This window comes from Lemur catta, chromosome 14 (genome assembly GCF_020740605.2).
Source record: "Lemur catta isolate mLemCat1 chromosome 14, mLemCat1.pri, whole genome shotgun sequence".
Classification (NCBI taxonomy): Eukaryota; Metazoa; Chordata; class Mammalia; order Primates; family Lemuridae; genus Lemur; species Lemur catta.
In genome coordinates, this window is record NC_059141.1 from 4,861,056 (window position 1) to 4,883,186 (window position 22,131).

At 42.4% G+C, this 22,131-nt stretch overlaps 1 protein-coding gene across 1 annotated transcript in view; it reads left to right on the top strand.

Moving 5' to 3' along the window:
* ADAM12 (ADAM metallopeptidase domain 12) overlaps positions 1–22,131 on the top strand; it is a 237,284-nt gene that overhangs the window by 27,708 nt on the left and 187,445 nt on the right. The window contains exon 2 of the mRNA XM_045569081.1: positions 6,031–6,104. Coding sequence (XP_045425037.1) covers positions 6,031–6,104 — 74 coding nt within the window. The remainder of the gene's footprint in view (positions 1–6,030; positions 6,105–22,131) is intronic.

Genomic DNA, 22,131 nt, shown 5'->3' on the forward strand with positions numbered 1-22,131 from the left:
CCATTACGGTGCCACAGTGCCTTAATGCCTTACTGTGCTGTACTACAGTTAATTCAATTTTGTCCTCTCTAAATTCCACAGTGCACATACCTTCCAGGCTGTGGAACTAGCACACTAATATTAAAGTGGTAATCAAGATTGCCTGTAAATATTCATAGTAACAAATGACTCCCTTGTGCCCCATGAATGCCAGGGCTGCAGCCTGAAGCATTTATTTAGTGCTGGAGAGGGATCTAGTTATTTTAGAGTTCCCCTGAATGCAATATTTTGATATCGTTGTTCTGCTAGAAAAATTAGATCTCTCTGAGCTTCCAGTATTGACAGATGAGATGAAGGACTTTGGCTCAGAACTGACCATAGTCTTTGAAAGGATAAACCTGGGAGTTGTGTGATGGAGATGGCTTGGCTGTTGACCCCACGTCACACTTTTTGGATGATGACTCCCGCCTGCCTGCCAACTCCGTGCCACTCCACTACCATGTCACATCACCTTCATGATGAGAGGAAGGTTTTCTAAGTCAGTGAAAATTTCTTATTCCTTAAAGACAAACACCAAGGAGATGACACTGTGTGTCATTCCATCTATCAGAGAAAAAATAAAATAAACATCCCTATACTCAAGAAAAGCTACATTTATGGACCCCAGATATTTTGCACCCATTATGGAGGAAATAATTTAGATTCAAATTTGGATCAGTCTCCAATTATACAAATTAAAAGCAGAACAGCATGAATAATACCAAGAAGAAAAAACCCTGTATCTAATCAACTAATGCCTTCTTACACATCTGTTCATACTTCCAGTGAAGCAGGATGCCCAGAGCAAGTGCTGTGGGTGACTCTGAGAACACGGCAGCTGGGGCCCGGCCATCCCAGCTGGCCAAAACCACTTTCTGTAGGAGGTCATGTGCCTCCTGGGAGCACTTGTGTGTCTGATAAGCGTGGCCCAGTGACAAAGCTTCTGTCCTAGGAGGGAGGGGGGATTCTGGGTAAATGCTGTGTCGACTTTGGGATTTATCTCCCTGCCTTCACGTTCCAGCAAAGTGACTTAGGTCTGAGTCCTAGATGGAATTGGGAGTTGGGGCATAAGTAAAAACAGCAAGAGCTATTTCACAAAAACCCTATAATATAATTTGACCTCAGCTGAAGTCTTATAATATTGATTGCACACAAACATGTACACATGCACATACATAGATATGTGTGTGTACAGGAAGATAGGGATGTCAGTAAGTATCGATGCCTGATAACCTAAGAGGCAGTGAAATGGAAAAAATGCATCAAGTCACTTGTCCTTTCAAACTAAAAAAAAATTCATTCTTCTGACTTTAGAGTAAGCAGGAAGATATTGAATGTTGCTGTGATTTTTCTCTTGGCAGCTTTGTTAAAAAGAACTTGCCTCCAAAGTCTAATGCTTCTCTCTCTGCACAACTCTTTGCTTCTCTCCAGCATCGCATAGGAAGTGGTCCCGTTCTGTCTGGGATGTCCACGCCACAGATGTCTGTTCAGTCTGTCCATGGCCCTTTTTTGGCTAGCACCGGCTGGCTCCTTCACCTCCACCTGGATCCTCCCCTGGCCTGCAGCGGCTCTCACCTGCATAGTCCCCAATGCTGGATCACAGCCCTACCCCCACCTGCTCCTTCCAGCCGGCCACTGGGCCCTGAACACTGCTGCAGAAAGACAGGTGTGTGGGGGTGAATGAGAAATAAGCCTGTTCTGAGGAAGAGCAGAGTAAGGGAGCATCTCCTTCCTTCCGAGGAGAACAAATAAAGGAGACCACATGCAGACATGTTACGGTGGCACCACTGAACATGGAAGAAAAAGGGAAGATCACAAAAGCAGCCAGAGAGAAAAGGTGGCTCCACCTGTGCAAGGAGCCCAAGGGCTACTTCTCAGCGACAGTGTCGGCTCAGTGACGGACCTCCCCCTGCCACTGCGGATCAGCAAAGACAGATTCTTTAATAAGCGGTGCTGGGACAATTGGTTAATCATGATTTAAACAGTGAAACTGGACTCCTGCTTTGTACTAGCACAAAAATCAAGTTTAGGTGGGATACGGGCTTAAATACGAAAGACAGAATGCTGAAACATTTAGAAGACAGCATAGGCTGCTTGTTGACATTGGAGTAGGGAAGAATTTCTCAAATGAAACATAAAGAAGTTGAAACCATGAAGGACTTTACTACGATCAGGGCATTCCGTTCACCAGAACACACTGCAGAGGGTGGAAAGACAAGGCACGTGACTGGGAGAAGATTATTGTGACGTGTATAACAGACAAAAGAATAGTATCAGAATATAGAAAAAATTAAAAATAAGAATGGGACAAGAGGAGGAGGAGGAGGAAAGGGGGAAAGGAAATGTTCAAAATCATGAGGGAAGTATATCACAGCGGAAAATGTTCTCTACATAAACATAAAAGATCCTGTGCCTCATTACTGCTGAGGGGGATGTGAATGAAAACCCCAATGAGATACAATTTCAGTCAGCAGATTGGTGTTTCCTGACTTTTAAAATTTTTGCCAAATATTCATGAGGATATGGAGTGTTGGGAACCGTTATCCACTAAAGAGGGAGTATAACCTGTTTGTACTTTGGAAAACAGTTTAAAGATCCCTAGTAAAGTCAAACATGTGCAAACCTCACCACCAGATATGCCCAGGGAACCTCGTGTCTGTCTGGTAGGGCTTGTTTATACAAGAACATTTATAGCAGCATTGTGATGGCAAAAGGAAGGGTCAGAAAAAAAACCCAAACATCCATCTGTAGGAGAATGGATGTGTACATTGTTTATATAATAAGATGCTACATAGCAGTGAACATATATGGATTATAGCTACACAGAACCACATGTATGAGTCTAGCAAATACAAGATTAGATAAAAGAAACCAGTCTAGTCATAGAAGAATGGACAAAATATGAGGCCATTTTTATAAGGTTCAAAACTGGGCGGAACTAAACAGTGCATTGCTTAGGAATGTATACACTGGGAATAAAGCTATAAAAGAAATTAAGATCATGATGGACAGAAAATTCAGGATAATGGTTCTCTCTCATGAGGAATGAGGAAAATGTTAATAATGACTTTGGAGCGAGGGGGTGAATGGACTGAACTGCCTCTCTTTTGTCCCCCAAATTCACATGTTGAAGTCTTAAGCCCCAGTACCTTGGAATGTGACTGTATTTGGGGAGAGACCCTTTAAAGAGGTAATTGAGGAAAAATGAGGTCATACGGGTAGGCCCTGATGGGATAATGGCCGGTGTGTCTATAAAAAGAGATCAGGACACAGACTGCGAGAGGCCGTGTGAGGACATGGCAAGAAGGCAGCCGTCTGCAAGCCAAGGGGAGAGGCCTCAGAAGAAACCAACCCTGCCAACAACTTGATCTTGGATTTTCCAGCCTCCAGAACTGTGAGAAAATTAATTTCTGTTGTTTAAGCCACCCAGTCTGCAGTGATTTGTTATGACAACCCTAGCAAACTAATACTGGGCTTCTAAGGTTCTGATAATATTCTGCATTTTCAGCTGGGTGGTAGGTACCCCTGTGGTTATTCTATTGTTTTTCAAATTGTATGTTTTATATGCTCTTTTGGATGTACCTTTCCCAATTAAAAAAATAGAATTACATTTCTGGCCTATTGATTACCATTTAGTTGATTTCCTCACCAAATGCAGTTAACTTTAAGCATCCAACAAAAGACGCCGTTCCATTAGAGTAATCGATGCGTCATTTCTGCAAAAAGGAAATCTGCATCTCACCAGTGCCGCTTCTCGTCTCCAGTGGACAGCAATCAAAAGGAGGTGGACAGAACACGGGCTGTCAAACTGAGACGCCTCAGGCAATTAGAGGTTTTGAAGTAAAATAGCTGTTTCCCCCGGACCGTGCGTATCTCAACTGGAATATATAAAGGTCTCCTCGCTTCCCTGGAGGAACGTGTGCTCTTTGAAGGATGCTGGCGTTGGAATGTTAGAACAGCTCTCGTGGGAACTTGATGTGGAATTAGTACGAATGTTAACGTTTAAACTAGCTCAGTTCTTTGGGGGAACAAAGATGCCATGGATAATTTATTTTTATTTACAAATACAATTGTCAGGATTTCTCTGTAAGACATACGTGTGTTGGTATCTTAGGCAAACACAATTTGTAACTAAAGTTGTTTATATATACACGTGTATAAAACAAGTTATCCCCACAAACATACATATGGTACGTGGACACGTTTTGACAGAATATTGAGACATTTTCTAATTATTTTGTAAACATAACTAATCTTATTTTTCAAAGATATAATTAATGAGTACATATTGCAAACCCTGGAGAGAACATTATGCAAGTGTTTGTAATTAAATCCAAGTGTCAGCAAGTATAAGTAAATATGGACAGTAGTTCCTGTGACAAGCTCAAAAGAAAATACCTGTACAGGGCTTACAAACACTTTTACACACTGTGTTAAAAAGAACTGATGTATGTTTAATATCACATAGGATTGAATAGTAATATTAATTATAAAAGTTCAGCAAATACCCAGAAATCCATACAATTCTTATAAGCACCAGACTGTGTCAAAATATATAAATTAAGAAGTGTGTTTGTGTAGTCTTTTGCTAGAATGAATCTATCACAAACAAAACCTAGTTAGAACCAGAAAATACGCATAAGAATTTTTTGTGTATGGAAAATTTAACAGTTCAATTCTCAAGCTTTATGTGGCTATTTAAAATGATATCACCCATCAATTAAAATTGACAAAGAGCCTCCATAAAGCACATAAGAATAAACCTCTGGTTTGCACCCAGTTTTATCTCCTGAAGGTACCAATATTTAAAATAGTCTATTACTCGGGGAATAATCGGATGATGCATGTTTTAGATCTTTATCACTAACTCAGAACTGTCCAAAGAAACTTTCCAAAAAGCTGGAAATGTTCCATATCTGCTTTCCAGTGGTAGTAGCCATTAGCCACACGTAGCTCCTGAGCCTTGAAATGTGTCCAGTGTGACCAATGAACTAATTTTTAAATTTTATTTTAGTTTTAAATTTAAATAGACATATGTGGCTAATGGCAACCACAGTAGACATAAGAAGACTATAAGAAAATTTGCACAGGGCTGCCCTAAAATTAAATTGCATAGTATTTTAGACTTTGATTCTCCCCCAATAATATGGTATCAGTAGGTGCATGTTTTCCCTTTTTCCCAAAACTCCTGTGACCTTCAGTTGTTGTGAGTTTTGTTTAAATTTTGTTTCATTGTAACTAATTATTTTCATTGGATATTTGGAACCTACAATCCATTTTATCTTAAAATGTAGTATATGTAGGTAGTTGGTTCAGGGTATAGCTGAAACACTGTATTGTTGAAAGGTCTCTTGTACTCTGGAATTATAATGGTACCTTTCAAATATGGAATATTAGAAAACTATGTATAAACTTCTCATTCTCATAGCTCTTGTACAATTGTAAACCCAAAAGAACTCAGAGCAAAGGCAGAGAAAACCAACGTGACTGAAGGAAACGCTAATTTAATGTGATGGTGATGTCTGAACAGACCAGTCTCCACTGGCAGCGCTCATGCCTTGCTGACTGGTGAGAAGTAGGTGCCTTCAAGTTTGTGGCGCCTGTTCCATGGGATGACCCAATTCTCCCTCCACTTTTTTCTTTTTTTAAGCTGCTTAGAAACCTTCATTTATATTCAGGGCTGGCATGATATTTGGCTTGTTGTTAGGTTGGCTGCATTATTTACGACTTGAGGGAGTTGATGGGGTGGAGGAGGAGAGTGTGGGGTCAGGAGGGGGTCCCCAGGGTATGTGGCCGAAGGAGCGGAATGCTGGGGCCACGTCCATGTCCTCTGGGAAGGTATTTTGTGTTTCGACTCGTGCCCCTCGGCTCCTGCACTTGGAGTCTCACACTATTCCCAAGAAGAAAATATATTTTTCCCGCCCTCTGTTGACCATCCCGATGGAACATGTTCAGATGTTGGCAAGTCAACCTCAAACGCTTTTCCACTGACTTTTCTCGCTTCCCTTTCAGAATCATCCAGAAGTGCTGAATATTCGAATACAACTGGAAAGCAAAGAACTGATCATAAATCTGGAGAGAAATGAGTAAGTCAAGTAAATTCTTGTTTATTGCATGGTAGAAGAAAGTTAAGACAGCATGGAAAGAAAACTGCTTGCCATTTTGTTTAGAGAACCAGAGCTAAATGCATGGATTCATAATCCAAATTTGTATTTGAGGCTGGAATTCAAAAAATTATCCAGTGGGGGAGAAAAAGAATTTTATTATCCTAAAAAGGGGCTTTATAACTCAGCAAGTTTTTTTTTCATAGTTTCAATTTTTTTTAAGAGCCTGATTTTTCAAGGATAGAATTTAATCACTAAACACTGAATTCATGAACACTGAATTCAAATAACAATGTTCCATAATTAGCTGACTTTTGACAATTCCTGGATTATACAGGAGGAAACAGCTTTAAATGGATAGAAACTCTTTTCCTAAGAAATACCAAGAGTTTATTTTATCTTTCAAAGCTTATCTCCAGTGGCTTGAACTATTAATGTCATCTTTTTATGTAAACATTTGATCCTTTTTGGGAAAAATTATCTAAATTTCCGGAAAATGGTATCATATTTTTTCTAGACCACATGAATGTTATCTGTTTTGTATGCCTTACCAGTAGAAAACCGTGGTTGCCTCCAAGTATAAGTAAAAACAGCTTATTTTCTTGTCATTCTATATCCTAGCTATAACTCCAAGGATTTCTCAGATCTAAGGGATCCCTTAAAATTCTGTTTCATTGGTACTAAAAAAGAAGAGCTTATTGGTTCTAAGCTCTAAGAAGCAATCTGTATGTAAAGGAATAAATCAATTTTTCACGTCCTGCTTGATTCAAAATAGCAATTTCTGTCCTCCAGAAGTGCTGGTTCCTGTTCCTTACCCATCAGCGATGTGCTGGTTTTTGCGGAAACAACCATGTGGGTAGGGCAGCCTCACTGGAGTGAGATCTGCCAGGGATGTGGGGTCACAGAAACCTGACTTAGCATCTCCGTGTGAACGAGCCAGATCATTAACTTGTACTGGTGCTTTGACTTGTGGGTACGAAGCGAGTCAGACAAAAGACACAATCAATAGCCTCCCCCAACCTTTGACATCTAACACCATGAAATATGAAAATATACATAAAATCGTGTTCCTTGGGATCTGCAACCTACTTCTTTGTCATTTTTTTCCTACATGCTTACCTTTCACCATTAACTGGGTCAAAAGCTTTGTGAACAGGAAACGTGTTTTTAGCTTTTCTTGTGATATGATGATCTTAAAATAGAGGTCCAGGCACATGTGTTGGATAATCGGGGATCTGAACAGAAAGCTGTACATTGCTTTTGATGTGTCTCTTGGCAAAGTAAAAATTTTTGTAGTCATCTTTTCATGTAAGAATACTGTGGAACATTTAAATATTTTTACGTTGCTGTTGATATATGGTTTTGAAATTATCTCAGTGGAGGAAACTAGATACTCCCTGAAAGAGCAAAAGAAAATAAGGTTTCAGGGGGGTGATGCACATGGGCGATGGAGTTGTGATTGGTGGCTGGATTTAGGAAGTTCCTTTGTTGTTCCTGCTCCCCTTGTTAGGCCGTTGGAGGAACATGATGCAGAGCACGAGGGAGGCTGCTCTTGATCTTTTCATATGGTGTTGCAACTGCAGGTAGAGAAGCGGAAATGGACTTAGTAGAAACTTTAAGTTGTTTGTTTTCATTATGAAAGGAATGCTTGCCCAGTGAAGAAAATTGAATGCTGTATGGAGGAGGGGGGAACCAAAGACAAAACAAAACTACTCCTACTACCAAACACAACCTTGGTTAATATTTTGGTGAATATTATATAGATTTTTTTTTCTTATAAATAAGGCTTTGCTTCTTTTGTCTTTAGTTGATACAGTCTGATGTAATTTTATATCCTACGTCTTCATTTAGTTTTATAATGGACATATATTTCCACGTAGAAATAACGTCTTAGACACCATCTGGTTCTCTGAGTTTATAAAGTAGCTTAATAGCCTTGTCCATGGTTCTCTCTGAAAATGATTTGCCTTCTGTTACTGCGGATAGTGTGATACACTGGACTACTGCACAGTGCTAATTTGTATAAATATCATTTTAAAAGGTGCCTTAATTTGATCCTTTTCAATTCTGGGTCTTTCACAAGATACACTCAAAATTAGAAAAGTAGAAAACATAAACTACCTCTTCTCAATTTATTTCTCTCTTCCCAACCTCTATCAACCTACGTTTTCAAAAATGATGTGGAGAGTATGTAATGTTTCTATGATATTCTATAGCTTTATTTTTACTTGTAGCAATTTTAGAGATTCCATTCTGTTAAAAGTAACACTTACATAATTTTAGAGCAGCAAGTATTATGTATTACCCTAAATACTGTAGTATAACAATTTTTTTTGAAAAAGGATACATGTCTGTTCCAAATGCACTATACCTTTGAGGCAATGAATACTAAAAATTTACAATTTTTAAGTAGAGTGAAATGCTTGGACCATATAATGCTGTCAGACACACAAGGTAATTAATCATCCAGTATATAATAGTTTTTAATTTGAATAGCCTTTGGCCCAATAGATCCAATTCAGAGAAGTTATCCAAATGAAGCTGTTATATATGAGAACCCAAAGATAAAAATATAAGCAAAAGTCGTTTAAATATTTAACAGCCAGTACCATAACAGAGAGCCTGACCAGTCACATGGTAAGGTGGTTGGTCCATGTTTCTGTGCTTTCAGGCCGGGAATTGGCCCTGTGCTCAAGGATGTTCATTGCAGAGTGTTTTACTTAAAAGTACTTCAATAGGTGATGTATTAAATAAATCATGGCTTGGCTATGAAACAGAATACTATGCAGCAATTAAAAATGATGGATATTTTTATTATAAAAAATTGATGGTCTAATCAATGTAAACAAATGTGAGAAAACTGTTTACATAGTATTCAGTTTTAATTTTAAAATTACACACGTGGCATGTATCTCTGGATAGTAAGATTATGGAAGATATTTACTTTCCTTATTGTCTTCATGTTTTATGACAAGAAAATATTACTTTTAAAATTAGGAAAAAAGCCTTTCTCTTTTGAAGGAAAAAAATCTGTTGTAAAAGCTTGACAATGGTTGGAGAGAAGAATGTTAAAATATTTACTCATAAAAAGAAAATGGTAAAAGGCCGTTTTACGAGGCCTCCAGCAACTTTGAGAGGGCAAAAAAGATCTACCTATTGAATATTGGGTCTTTAAATACCCAGAAATTTATTTTAATTGACAACCTGCTTAGAAACCATAACCTCGTAAAAGTGGCTCCAGTCCCTTAAATCATAAGAGTTGTAATCCATAGCTAATGCTGGAAGAGAGTTATCTAATTAACCCTACTCAAAATGCTTCCGTGGTAAACCAGTTCTTCATGGCATAGCACTGATTTTTTTTTTTTATTAAACAGGTTTTCAGGGGATCTATTTTATTTGCTTTCTAGCATCCTTAATTTGTGCAAAGACTGGATGCCGTTGGCTTAAAATCTGTTTGTATAGCCATAATTGAATGTTTAAAGAAACGCAAAGCTTCCCATGAGAAGCATTTTTCACAGTGTTGCTGTCTGCCTATGGAACTGCAGGAACCAGGTTTATAACTTCCATAACTCTGCTGGTTCCCCGCGGACTCTCGGGCCAGTCCTCAAACAGGTGTTCTGTGAAACTGCATCTTTGATCAAAATGCTTTATTGGACAGGCTGGCCAGCTTAGACATCCGTTTTTCCAGCTTAGGAAAATTAAGAGTGATGGCGGCAGGTCACACTCCCTCCATCTCTCAGGCCGCAAGCCCTGCTCCCACCCCTGATGGCAGGCAGTTGCCGCGGGAAGTCCACGGCCGGCTGAATTTATACAAGGGGTGTCTGGGGGCTAGAAGAACTTCAGCACTGACTTTCATTTAGTCTGGAACAATTCCAGACATCTCTTAAGGGGCAACTGTAATTAGTATTCACTCTAGAACAAAAGCAGAGAGGGCATTTTAAAATTGTCAAACGTGGGTATAAATGTTTGGGAAGGCATTTATTTCAGATTATCTCTCAGAAAATATCATAGTGCAGGATGGAGAAAGGTAGCCAATGTGGAGATGGTCGTAGATGGAGTAGAGCTGGCTGGACAACTGTCTGAGGACGTCAGTCCATTGTTCATGTTGACCCGCCCCACCATGGACAGGTGACTGAGATTGTTGCTGGTGGCCTCAGGGCTGTGTTGGCCCATGGTTTCCTCAGCCAACTTGATGAAGACGTAAAAGGTGTGCTGATCACATTTCCTGGCAACGCAAAGCTGGGCAGATCACTGTGCTCAGCACGGCACAATCTGGATTATGAGGATTTCTGCAGTTGGGATCAATGGGCCAAAACTAACAAGATGAGATTTAATGGGGATAAATGTAAAATCCTATGCTTGGGTTAACAAAAAAATAAACGTTGCAAGTTCAGAAGAAATTTGTTAGCAGTCCTCGTGAGTGAGACCTGCAAACTCAAGAGGCGCTCCTGAGGCAGTGCAGCTGCTAGGAAGGTGACTGCCACCTGAATGTGCTCGGGGGCAGGTGGGGGTCCTAGACTGGGGCGGGGGGAGTGTCATCCTTCTGCTGTGTGGTGACCCTGGCCAGGCCACAGCCAGAACCCTGTACCCTGTGCTGCTCTGAGCCCTACATCAGAGGGCCACCTGCCACTTTCTTTCCTCTCCCACTAACCAAGGACATCCTTGAGGTCAGGGGCAGGGTCTTAACATCAGCCCCCCCACAGCCTGGATTGCCATAGGTACTTGATACGCTCTTCTCAAATGAGTGACTTGACGGAAGCTGGGCAACCAGCCCCAGCCAGAAGTGAGTCACCAGGAGGCTGAAGGTCTGTCCGAGTGATGAGCAATTCAAGGAGAAAGCTCTGTGGCAAGGACACAGGGTCTGGAGTTAGGAGCCCAGCTATAGAGTGTGTGGGAAGATGAACACTCATGTTGTTTTTGATGGTCAGGTTTGGATGACTCAGTAATGTTTCTCTATGGATCCAGCAATGTTAATTGTTTTACCTAATTATACCCTTGGCTTCAGGATAACTGTGTTCTGTTTTAGACTTTCTAAATTAGCGAGAATCAGGTTATGCCCACTCTTCACCCCTCTAAGTCTTGATGACGGCTGACGTCTCAACTCTGACCTGGGAAGGATTAGCCGGGCTCACCCTTTGGGTTCCTGCTGTGTAAGATTGTTAAATTTGACAACCTTGACCTTCTCAGGAATTGAGCCTTTTAAGTCTTCGGGTGTTATTTCTTCTCACTTTCACTCTTGCAGAGGGAGCCTGGCCTGCGCTTTGGAACCAGGAGCTCTAACTGCTTGGTGGTTCTAATTATGGACTAAACAGATGAGAACAAACCGAGAACTCGCCTGTCTAGTTTCGTGTTTCCATCTCTCAGCTTCCCTTTTACTGTTTACAAATCTTTATCAGAACGTTTACTCATGCGTTATTGAAATCATCTGTCCGTCTGTTCACTCAGTCACCTAGCCGCTTATTCACAAATACGTGTTCCATACCAGACACTGTGAGTGACATGGGGGGTAGGGTGGTGAGTAAGATAAAGTTGTCTTTGGGGAGGTTAGTCAAGGAGCCCAGCATTACACAGAGCGTTACAAAACCAGTGAGTGACAGTAGTGCCTGGTGCCGGGGAGGGAAGCTGTGCCGTGGCACAGCACTTGCTCCGTGCACGCACACGGGTGCGCCGGGTAAAGGAGGGCGGGGAGTAGAGGGTTCAAGAGAGAAAGAAGAGCACATGTCAAGTCCTGAGGAAGCTTTTCAGGAGCTAGGAAGGTCACTGCCAATGAGCAAGGAGGACAGTAGCGAGACGGGGGGCCAGGCCGTGCAGGGTCTTGTGCACCGTCACAAGGATCTCACGTGTTTTCCACAAAGACGGCGACGCACATGGAAGATGACGCCTGTAGGCAGGGCAGTGACGTGACGTGTGATAAAATTCACTTCCTCAGCGTCTGGCTGCAGGCACCAGGTGGGAGGAGGTGAGGAGTGAGCATGGTTAAGGGACTACATGCCGCTGTTGTCCAGGGGACCACGGGAGTGTCTGTGGGATAGGAGTGAGTAGCCGAGGAGCGTTCAGGAGGCAGAATGGGCAGAGATCTGATGAGCAGTTGAACGCGTGGGGTAATGGAAAGGGAGACCTCAAGGACAACGTCACCAACACTGAAGAACCGCAACTCCTTTGACCAGGATAGGGAACCCCAGAAGAGGACTAAGACTTGCCCTTGGAGCAGCTCGTAGTGGGTGTGGTTCCACGAGTCTGGGAGGGGTGGATATTGGGCTTAACAGAATCTATTCTGGAGGTAACTTGCGGAGGGCTGTCATGCAGAACTGGGCATGACATTTCTTTGGGGCTCACAGATGTTTGCAGCTGATCCAAGTATGGTCATGGCTGGCAGCTGTGAGCTGGAGAGCATGAGCCTGCGGTGGGCAGCACACGGGTAGGCGCTGGCTGTGGCCCCGACAGTATCTGCAGAGCTGTCACAACCCAAGGTGGTGCCAGTGCTCCACTGAATTTCTCAGCTGGGGCAGCATAGTGGGGGTGAGCCTCTGGCCCCCATTCCATATCCTTGCACTGCTCTGTGTCCACTCAGTGGGTGTCCCCTACTAGGAGCTCACATGTAGACCTTTGTCCCCCTTGAAGTCTGGAGTGTTGCTTCTGGACCACCAGCACTGGGACCAACTGGGGAGCTTGTTATTTAATAAAAAGGCAGATGCCTGGCCCCACCTCTGTCCATTGGTCCAGAATCCCCAGCTATAGGGCCTGGTGATCTATATTTCTGACACATTCTCCTGGGAGTTAGATTCACACTTTACTTGGAGAGCCACTAACCACATGTGGCTATTTAAATTAAACTTAATTTAAATAAAATTAAAATTTTAGTTCCTTGGACATAATGGCCATAGTTCAAGGTCTCAGATGCCACTTATGGCTACATGGACATTTCCATCACAAAAGGTTCTGTTAGACAGTGTCGGGATTGGCAGGGCAATGCCAGCCCGTTGGATCCTTCTGGTTTGGGGTTTCTGTCTTAGTTGAGGCCTTGCCCACGGGAATGTCCTTTCCTACAGGAGTAACCACACCTCTGCAGGCTGCCCAATGCCTGCAGCATACTAAGCCTGTCCCCTGCCTGAGAGCATCAGGTGGTACCAGTGGTCATCTCTGCCCAGCTTGCTGAAGGGGGTGATGGTGCTGTTGATAATTCTCCAAATGCAACTATGGACCCATGGGATTGACGCCAGCGACATGGACGTCGGCAGTCTAACTCAACCAGATTCCTTCAGCTTTAAGTTAAAATCTCTCGCCCTAAACATTTAAGATCTTTTTAATTGAACTAAATTTTGTTTCCTGAATAAGAGCTAAATTGCCTTGAGCTTCTCCCCTCATTTTATCCTTTGAAGTTGTACAGACATTGGGAAAGGTCAGAACACCATTTTTAGAATTTTTTCTTCTGCAACCCAACTTAACTTGAAAGTGCCTAAACTGGTTAAGATCAACCTTTTTAAAACAGGCCCCTCTGGGTTCCAATTTGAGAGTGTGGTGTCCTTGAGTGAACTCTTTAAGGTTAGAAGAATTATTAGAAAGGGGCATCTTCAGTAAGGAGCCGGGCCCCATCAGGGACTTACACATACTTGTCCGTGTTCGTAGCAGCACTGTTCACAATAGCCAAAAGGTGGAAACAGCCCAGATGTCCATCAACAGATGAATAGAGAAACAAAATGTGGTTATACATATAGTGAAATATTACTCAGCCTTGAAAAGGAATGAAATTCTGGCAATGCTGCAACACAGATGAACCTTAAAGACACCATGCCGAGTGGAGTAAGCCAGACACAAAAGGACACATACTGTAATATCCTACTTATGTGTGAGGTGCCTTGAATGGGCACATTGCTAGAGGCGGAAGTAGAAGGTTGGTTGCCAGGGGCTGGGGCCCTGGGGATGGGAAGTTGGTTTGATGGGGAAGAGTTTCTGTTTCAGAAGATGAAAGAGATCTGGAGATGGATGGTGGTGATGGTTGCACAACATTGTGAATGTGCTTAAAGCACTGAATTTTACACTTACAAATGGTTAAAATTCTAAATGGTATGTATGCTTTGCCACAGTTGAAAAACAAAGTTGGGCTCCTGGTATGTTTTTATTATCAGAAGGTCCTCTCCCTGTCCTCCTCATGAACATACATAATGTACAGTAGCAGATGGTCAACCGTTTATTCTAAATTCTTTTTTTTTTTTTTTTAACTGTAGGAAAATCCTCCAATCAATATGCTCCATTTAGGCCACTATTCCCAGTGAAAGAATAAGGGTGCAGCTAGGATGCAGCTCCCAGCAGCTGGCTGACTTCTGGTGACGTCCCAGCTCTGAGTCCCACCCCACTCTTTCTGGAGCTGCATCCATCCCTGTCCCTCATAGAGGAGGATGTGACTGCGGGGTTAGGATGAGGGTTTAGGTAGCAGACTGGGGACAAGCCACCTCAGCTCCTCTATTCTAAAGTGGAGAGAATAATTCCACACACTCTAAATTGTTAGGACGGTCAGCAGATATGGAACTTACAGTGCATGGCCCTGTGCCACCATCTAAGAAGTGCATGGTGCTGCCTGTCCTTGCCGTCCTTTATCTTTCATTCTGGCGACTTTTCTCTGTAGGGACAGGAATCCCATCCTCGGGTCTCATCTGCTCCCCTCGTGCTTCCAGCTCCCCAGAATGCCCCCGATCCTGGGCTCTGGCCCTGGTCCCTGCTCTCCTGGCCATCGTCTCCCCTCTTCTGCTGCCGTGGTCAGCCTGGGTCCATCCAGTGTCCTAGGTGCCCTCTGTACCTGCTACTCTTGTAGCTTGAGGTTTGGAAACCCCCATTCTCCAGTCTACGAGGGCATCAGGAGCAGGAGAGCTACCAGGGTACCAGCTTGCTATGGGCTGAGGTGGGCTAGGAGGCCAGTGCGATCTTGTAGCCCTGTGAAGGCCCAGGGACCCCCTGTTTGGCTGGCCTGGGTATGGATTAGGTGAGGCAGATGTGACAATTAACTCCCATGTACCTGTCACTTGTGTGCAAGAATTAACACACATCATCAGACTCCCCCACCTCCAGGCATTACATCATTTCATCCACAAAACCTAACTACGTATTGCTAAAAATGAATGCTTTTTATCACACCTAAAAATTAATAATTCCTTAATCTTATCAAATATCCAGCTAGTAATTGCATTTCCCAGTCTCTCCCCTGCCCTCTCTCCATATGTGTGTGTGTGTGTATACATATATATATATATTTTTTGGCAGTTGGATTGCTTAAATCAGGATATAAACACAGTCCCCACATTGCATGTATTCGCTACATCTCAAGTCTCTCTTAATATATTGGTTCTCTCTCACTCTTTTTAATCCTTGCAATTGAAATCTTGCAATCTTTGCAAATGAAACCTGGTGATTTGCCCAGTAGGATTTTCCACACTCTGTTTGCTGATGTCATCCCCCTGCACTGTCTGGCAGTCTGTCCCTCCACTGCCTGTGTTTCTCATTAGCTGGCAGTTAGACCCATAGCCTTGTGCAGGTCCGGGTTCTGGTTTGGGGCAGGACTACATCTCACGTGCCTCATCCTTGTGCCACGTCAGGGGTTCTGTGACTTCTGCCTGTGCTGTGTGTCGCTGGGTTGCTCACTGGGCTCGGGGTCACTCTGGTGCTGCCATTACAAAGCTCCAGCTGGGCCTTTATCTGGCGGGTTCGGTGGCCATTAACAATCAGTGCCTAGACCTGTTCTTTGTTTAGGTCTCGTACAACTGTGGCATTCTAATTGTGTCTTTCCTTCCCCGTTTATTAGCTGGAACGCTCCTATAGAGAAGAACTTTCCTTCATCAATTATTAGTTACCCTGAGGTAGGAGATAAAAGGCATGATAAAGTTTGGGGGGACCATCTCTAGTCATCTCTCTGCCCTTGCCAGTGGGTACAACTGTGTCCCCCAGTTTAGCCCCTCACACCTGGTGGTTCTCTCCACAGCCCCCTGTTGAGCACCCACATTTGTGGCAGGTTCTGTGGGGGTACAGGAGTGCACCACACCTGTCCCTGAGAGGCAGTCAGTACTGGGTAAAAGCCTGACTCTGAAAATGCTCTACAGAGACTGAATTTCCTTATAGTTTTAAAGGCGGAAGCGTCCCTGCCTCCCCTGTGCAAGCCGCTCGGGGTGAGAGCAGGGAGGCAGCGGGGTCTGGATTGGAGTCCAGACACAGGGCCCGTCCCGCGGAGGCTGTTTCCAAGCTGACGATGGCAAATTAGAGAACCCATTTCATCCACAAGCAGGGTTAGTCTCCAGGAGGGACAATGGCTGTAAGTGGCCCGTGAAGACCCAAGGCCTGAGAAGACGCAGCGGCACCTACTTTCTCAGGCACCCGTGAGAGACATAAAATAGGGGTGTTTATCTAGAAAGGTTACGAAACATTCACTTCTTTCTTCCCAGTGTGCGAGTACGTTGCACTGTGGGGTGAGGAGGGTTTAACGCAAGTGGAGGACAAGGGATTCTTTGTTTTCCTTGATGATTTTCTTTCTTATGAAAAACATGTGGTCAGATAGCGCAAGATACAAGACCAAGCCCCCAGCAGGAGGGGTATTTTGGGAGATGATTTATTTAGATAGTTATTTTCACAGCGCTTCTAAGGCTACCTCTTCAGTTTCAACTGGCCTGGAGAATTTTGTTGGTTGGTTCCATGGTTTTCTTTGAAAATCTGGCAGGCTCCAGTGGGGACGCCCTCTGTGCCGTTGACAGGCAAGTGGCACCCATCCGACACCTGCCAGTGTCACAGAAGGTCCCGGAGGTTATGGGGTGTGGTTACAAAATAAAGCATTCATATATTCAGTGAAGTTCTGATGCTATTGTACATTCATATCAACAAAATATATAGGATGTTTGGTTAAATGAAAAAACACAAAATGGCATTAAAAACTTAAAGTACTAGTCATATAATTGAATACATATATTTAAAATTAAATTTTGGATCAAATTCATTATCTTGCCAAATAGAGTTATGACTGTGACTTCATTAGATCACTTCTTATATTCTGTCAACACTTCCTGATTCAAAAGCCTTATATTTTTACATTGGACTATGAATTACCTGCATAGACATTACACAGATCTGTTTATCTAGAAAATTACTTATTCAAGACTACTGCTTTTCCCAAAGTAATTTTGCATGTGTGAACCAAAATATCATTGATGTAGATGACAATATATTAATGAATCAGTTAATTACTTGGTTTTTGCCGTATCATCATATTATGGAAAAGATTCTAGGTTGTTAGAGGACACATAAATTAATTGACTACTTCCAGTTGTATAAAATACCCCCTACCACCAAACTAACTCTCCTGCCTTTTACTCTTTTCGGAGTAGCATTCTAATCCATATTGACAGAAATGATGACGATGACCATTTGAGGAAGTATTATGTATGCCTGTCATTGCTTTACTTTTTTTTTTTTTTAAAGAGCAAAGATGATTTAGTGTGGTATAGGGGAGAAGCTTTGAGCCAAGGGGAAGGAAATGTGTAATCTCTGGTATTTGCAAGCTTTGTGACTTTAGGCAAATTAATTAACCTCTCTGGTCCTGAGTTCCCTCACCTGTACTCTGAAGTTAAGTCTTATCACCTTGGGGACTGGATCAGATGGTTTTCAGAGGACACATTTCCAAACTCTGTGGCCTCAGTAACATTCTGCATTAGACCACTCCACCTGCAGGAAGGCTTGAACTGACCCTACTGGCAGAAATTAAACTTCTAAGACTAGATAAGGAGGCATGTACAGCATATTGCATTTGAACATCAAGACCAACTGAACAATTCCTGTGAGAGCAGGCTTCTTATTTAGTCTTACTTTAGTGACCCAGGAAACCCTGAGTAGCTCCTCCCACACGGTGCTGACCTGTTTCTTGGAGACCTGAGAATCCTGTGCTGTGTCTCCATGCTCAGAGAAGTCCATTTTGTTGGGAGATTTACAGGTGAGATTGCACATCTGAGGGAAATGTATGGTCCAGGGACACTCGCGGCCAACACGGTGAGGCCAGCGTGGAACACCCGATCTGTGGAGATAGGGTGGGAAGTGCCCCAGGAAAGGCGAGACCCCTTGGCCTGAGGTGTGGGTGGCGTGTGATAAAAGCTGGAGGGCCTTCATCACACACTGACACGTGAGGGAAACCTTGACCTCCTTAAAGTCTTTTAAAATAATTTTTTAAATAATTACGATGGTAAAAGAAAGGCAGTGGGGGATTCACTATAGGTCACAAAGCTAAAACACAGGTTTTTTTGTGGCAAAACTTGACAACAGTTTTTTTGTTCACAAAGAGCAATTGTGCTGCTCTTTTTGGACACATTTGTTTTCTTCCCCTCTGACCTCCCTTGGCTAGGGATCTTGACTGACTTGCAGAGGACACTGTCATTGCAATAAATTTAAGGAAGTAGCCACTTTTTGTTGCCAAAGACAAAACTTGGCTAAATATTTCGATGCATTGGCATCTTTTTTTCTATAATCATTGGCATGGAATTTTTATAAGTGGAAGTAGTGAAAATAAACACAAATATAAAGAGTAGGATTTCTCAGAATGTATTTGTAATTAAATTTCGATACCGACATGAGTATAGATACTGTACATATAGTATATACTATATGATATTACATAATATGGGTTATTGTGGTAGAATACAATGGTTCATTTTATTATATTGAGCCAGTAACCAATGAGTTATGCTTAGAAAAATCTATTAGGCTATACTTTCAAAATGACTTCTCATAAAATTTTATGAACTTGGCTTATGCCCTCAAAATAATCAATCTATAGATTTTGATTTAGAAATAGAAATTAGGACTCCTTAGATGGTAAGGTCTGAATATCAATTTTTTCCAACACTTGAATATTAAAAAGTTACTGTCAATCCTTGCTTATTAGTAGAGAAAAGGACTTTTAATCTGAAGTATGTTTTTGCCATTTTTATTTTTTACATTTTGATACTGAAGTGTTTGATATTAATACCATACCACACATTTTGTTCATTTGTTTATTCATTCAACAAAGTGTGTTTCAGACATCGTGTTGGGGTTTGGGATGATGTATGAGTAACACGGGGCCTGCTCCGCACAACACCTACATCCACCTCCATTTTACAGAACGGCAAAGGATAGGCGTGTCTTGGTTTACACTAAGTACTTGTCATGGGGTATTGATAAATTATGATTTCTGATTAATGAGAAAATCAGATATATAATACTGCTCTTCCTCTCCCAATCTTTGCCATGCCTTTTCCCCCAAAGAATTGAATAACTTTTGCCTTTTTCTAATTATACTCTTAATTGCTTTAAACCTACCAGTATGTGTGTGTTTATGTACGTGTGTATATATTTACAATCATCCCTTGGTGTATCCACAGGGGATTGGTTCCAGAACACTCCACATATACCCAAATCTGAGGGTGCTTAAGTCCCTGATGTAAAATGACATAGTATTTGCATACATTCTGCACACATGCTCTTGTATACTTTAAATCATCTCCAGATTGCTTATAATGCCTCGTACAATGTAAATGCTATGTAAATAGTTGTTATACTGTATTGTTTTTTATTTGTATTTTTATTACTGTGTTTTTATTTTTTTCAAATATTTTCGGTCTGTGATTGGTTGAATCGCATGTGGGACCTGCAGATACGGAGGGCCGACTGTATGTACAGAAATATGTAGTGAAATATGTTACATGTTGTGTAAGTGCCAGGGCTGTCCGGAAAGTATCCGGCTATTGTTAATGTGATTTTTCATATTACCTGGCAGGGTACTTCCCGGGTAACCCTCCTGTATTTTTGTGTAATCCATGGGTGGTCCGTTTCTGTCACAGTGCCTTTGGGGTGGACATGGGAGAGACAAATGTCATCACCGTGGCATTGCCATGGCAAACCACTCTGCCTTAAGATTGATGGTCTCGGGTTTTGAGTGGCAGCTCTGCTCTGAGGTGCCACGGCCACCACGAGTCACCCTCTGTCAGCTTTCCATGCTGCCGCCGTCACAGCCTGACAAGTTGTCCGAACAATTAACTGACCTTAAGGAAAGGGTAGAATTCTAAGTTTCGACCTCTGTATGTTCAGAACGGGGACCTGCTTGCCCTTAAAGATTTTTTTTTTTTTTTTTGCTTCTTATTTTTATTTTTACCCTTTTCCCCAGCGGTATAATTTTTTAAATAAGAACCAGATGAAAATCAGCTCATTAGTCCCTCCAGTCTCCTGACTTCAGATGAAGCTTTCTTGGTTCCCATACAGAATTTGTAAGTGTTTGGGGCTGTCCCCACAGCTCTCCTTTTGGACTGTGTTGCGAACACTGACCATTTTTGATTTATGAGAATCCAGGAAGGAACAGAGATCAGCTTTTAAATGCTAATTTGTGTCCACCTTTGCCTGTGGGTCCAGAGAGCTGAGCAGGCGGGTTGGAGCTCTGGCTCCTGGTAATTTGCCCTGTTGTCCCAGGATGGATCTGGAGAACCAGGAAGAGACTACTGCCCTCCATCCATGGGTAGTTAGGTAGTGTGTGTGGAAGAAATGCTGGTGCCCTTGTGGCACATGGGACCTAGGTGTCATTCAAGGTGGTTGCTGGCCTTGCAGGCAGGGCTGTCACCTTGGGGAGGTTATCCCCTCTTTGCACATCCAGAAATTATTCTTAACAGAACTCAAGAAGTCTGACTCACAGTGACCAAACTCACGTGTGATAGACACCTAAACCAGACTCTTTGCTGTAGTATTAATATATCCCCATCACCATCAATGAGCCAATTCTATTTCCCTCCATTTTCTTAAAAAGAAAAAAATCAGTGTTAGGTGTTTGGTCCACTAAACCGTACATACTACGAAGGCTTTGAAACTCTTTTTAGAGGTAGAGATTGGCAGTTGGGTTGATTGTCCTGGTTTAATTTATGGAAGGTGACTTTATTCCCTCGGTGAAGTGGTACTTACTCTCTAACCCACGTGTAGATGACGAACAATAGCTTAAGGCCTCTGTAACGGAGAACAAAAGAAATCAGAATATCGAACTTCCATCCAAGTATCAAATATTAGAATTGCATTTCCCATAATATGAATAAAATAGTTTGCTGTCTTAAACCAGATAATGTGCCTGAGAACTTTAAGTGAACAAAAAAGTGATGGCTTTTATTTTTGTTACTAAGGAAAGCATGTGACCATTCTTTCCATCAAAAAACAAAACAAAAAAACTTTACAAACATCTTGAAAAGAGTTTTTTGAACCACAAGGGCTATAGCTCACTTTGCAAACTTATTATTTAACTTTACAGAGCTTGTCCTCTTAAAGCTCCTTGAAACATTTTCAAGAAAGATTTTTCTTCTGTGTCACATTTGCTTGGATAGCTAAGGAGGTTATTTATTTCACTAGGATACTTTGGGAGCCCTGGGCTGGGAATCTGATAATCCCAAGTGAAAGCTGCACTCTGCTGTGTGAGTTTAGGAATTGTGCTCTCCAAGCCTCAGTCTGACGTCTGCAAGATGGGGACCACCAAGACCCCGCTCACTGTTTTAATAATTAAATACAGTAATCCACAAAAACACTTAGCATAGAGACTAAGGCATGATAAATGTCCCACGAATGTTAGCTGGTGCAACTTTTATTAATTCAACCATTTTTTTCCTACTGTATATCAAGCATTGTACATACAGCATGCTGGGGTTGCAGTGGGGAACAAAGAACCCTAAAGAACTTGCAGGCTGGTGGGGCAGTGGGTTGTCAAGCAGATAACCCTACAGAAACTGGATACACTGTTACATGCACTAGAAGTGCTTATGGGAGGGAGTAGCAAGGGGAAGAAGCATGTCTTGCTTTGGCAGCCAGGGAAGGTGGACAGGCTGGACGCCGGATGCCTGGAGTCAAGCAGGTGAGGAGAGGAGAAGGGAGTTTCAGGCCAAGCAGGCAGTTCACTTAAAGGCCCAGGTCGGGTGGCAGCTTGTGGCACTCAAGCGCTGGCAGGGGGTGCTTTAGATGCAGGTGAAAGGTGATCAGCCTA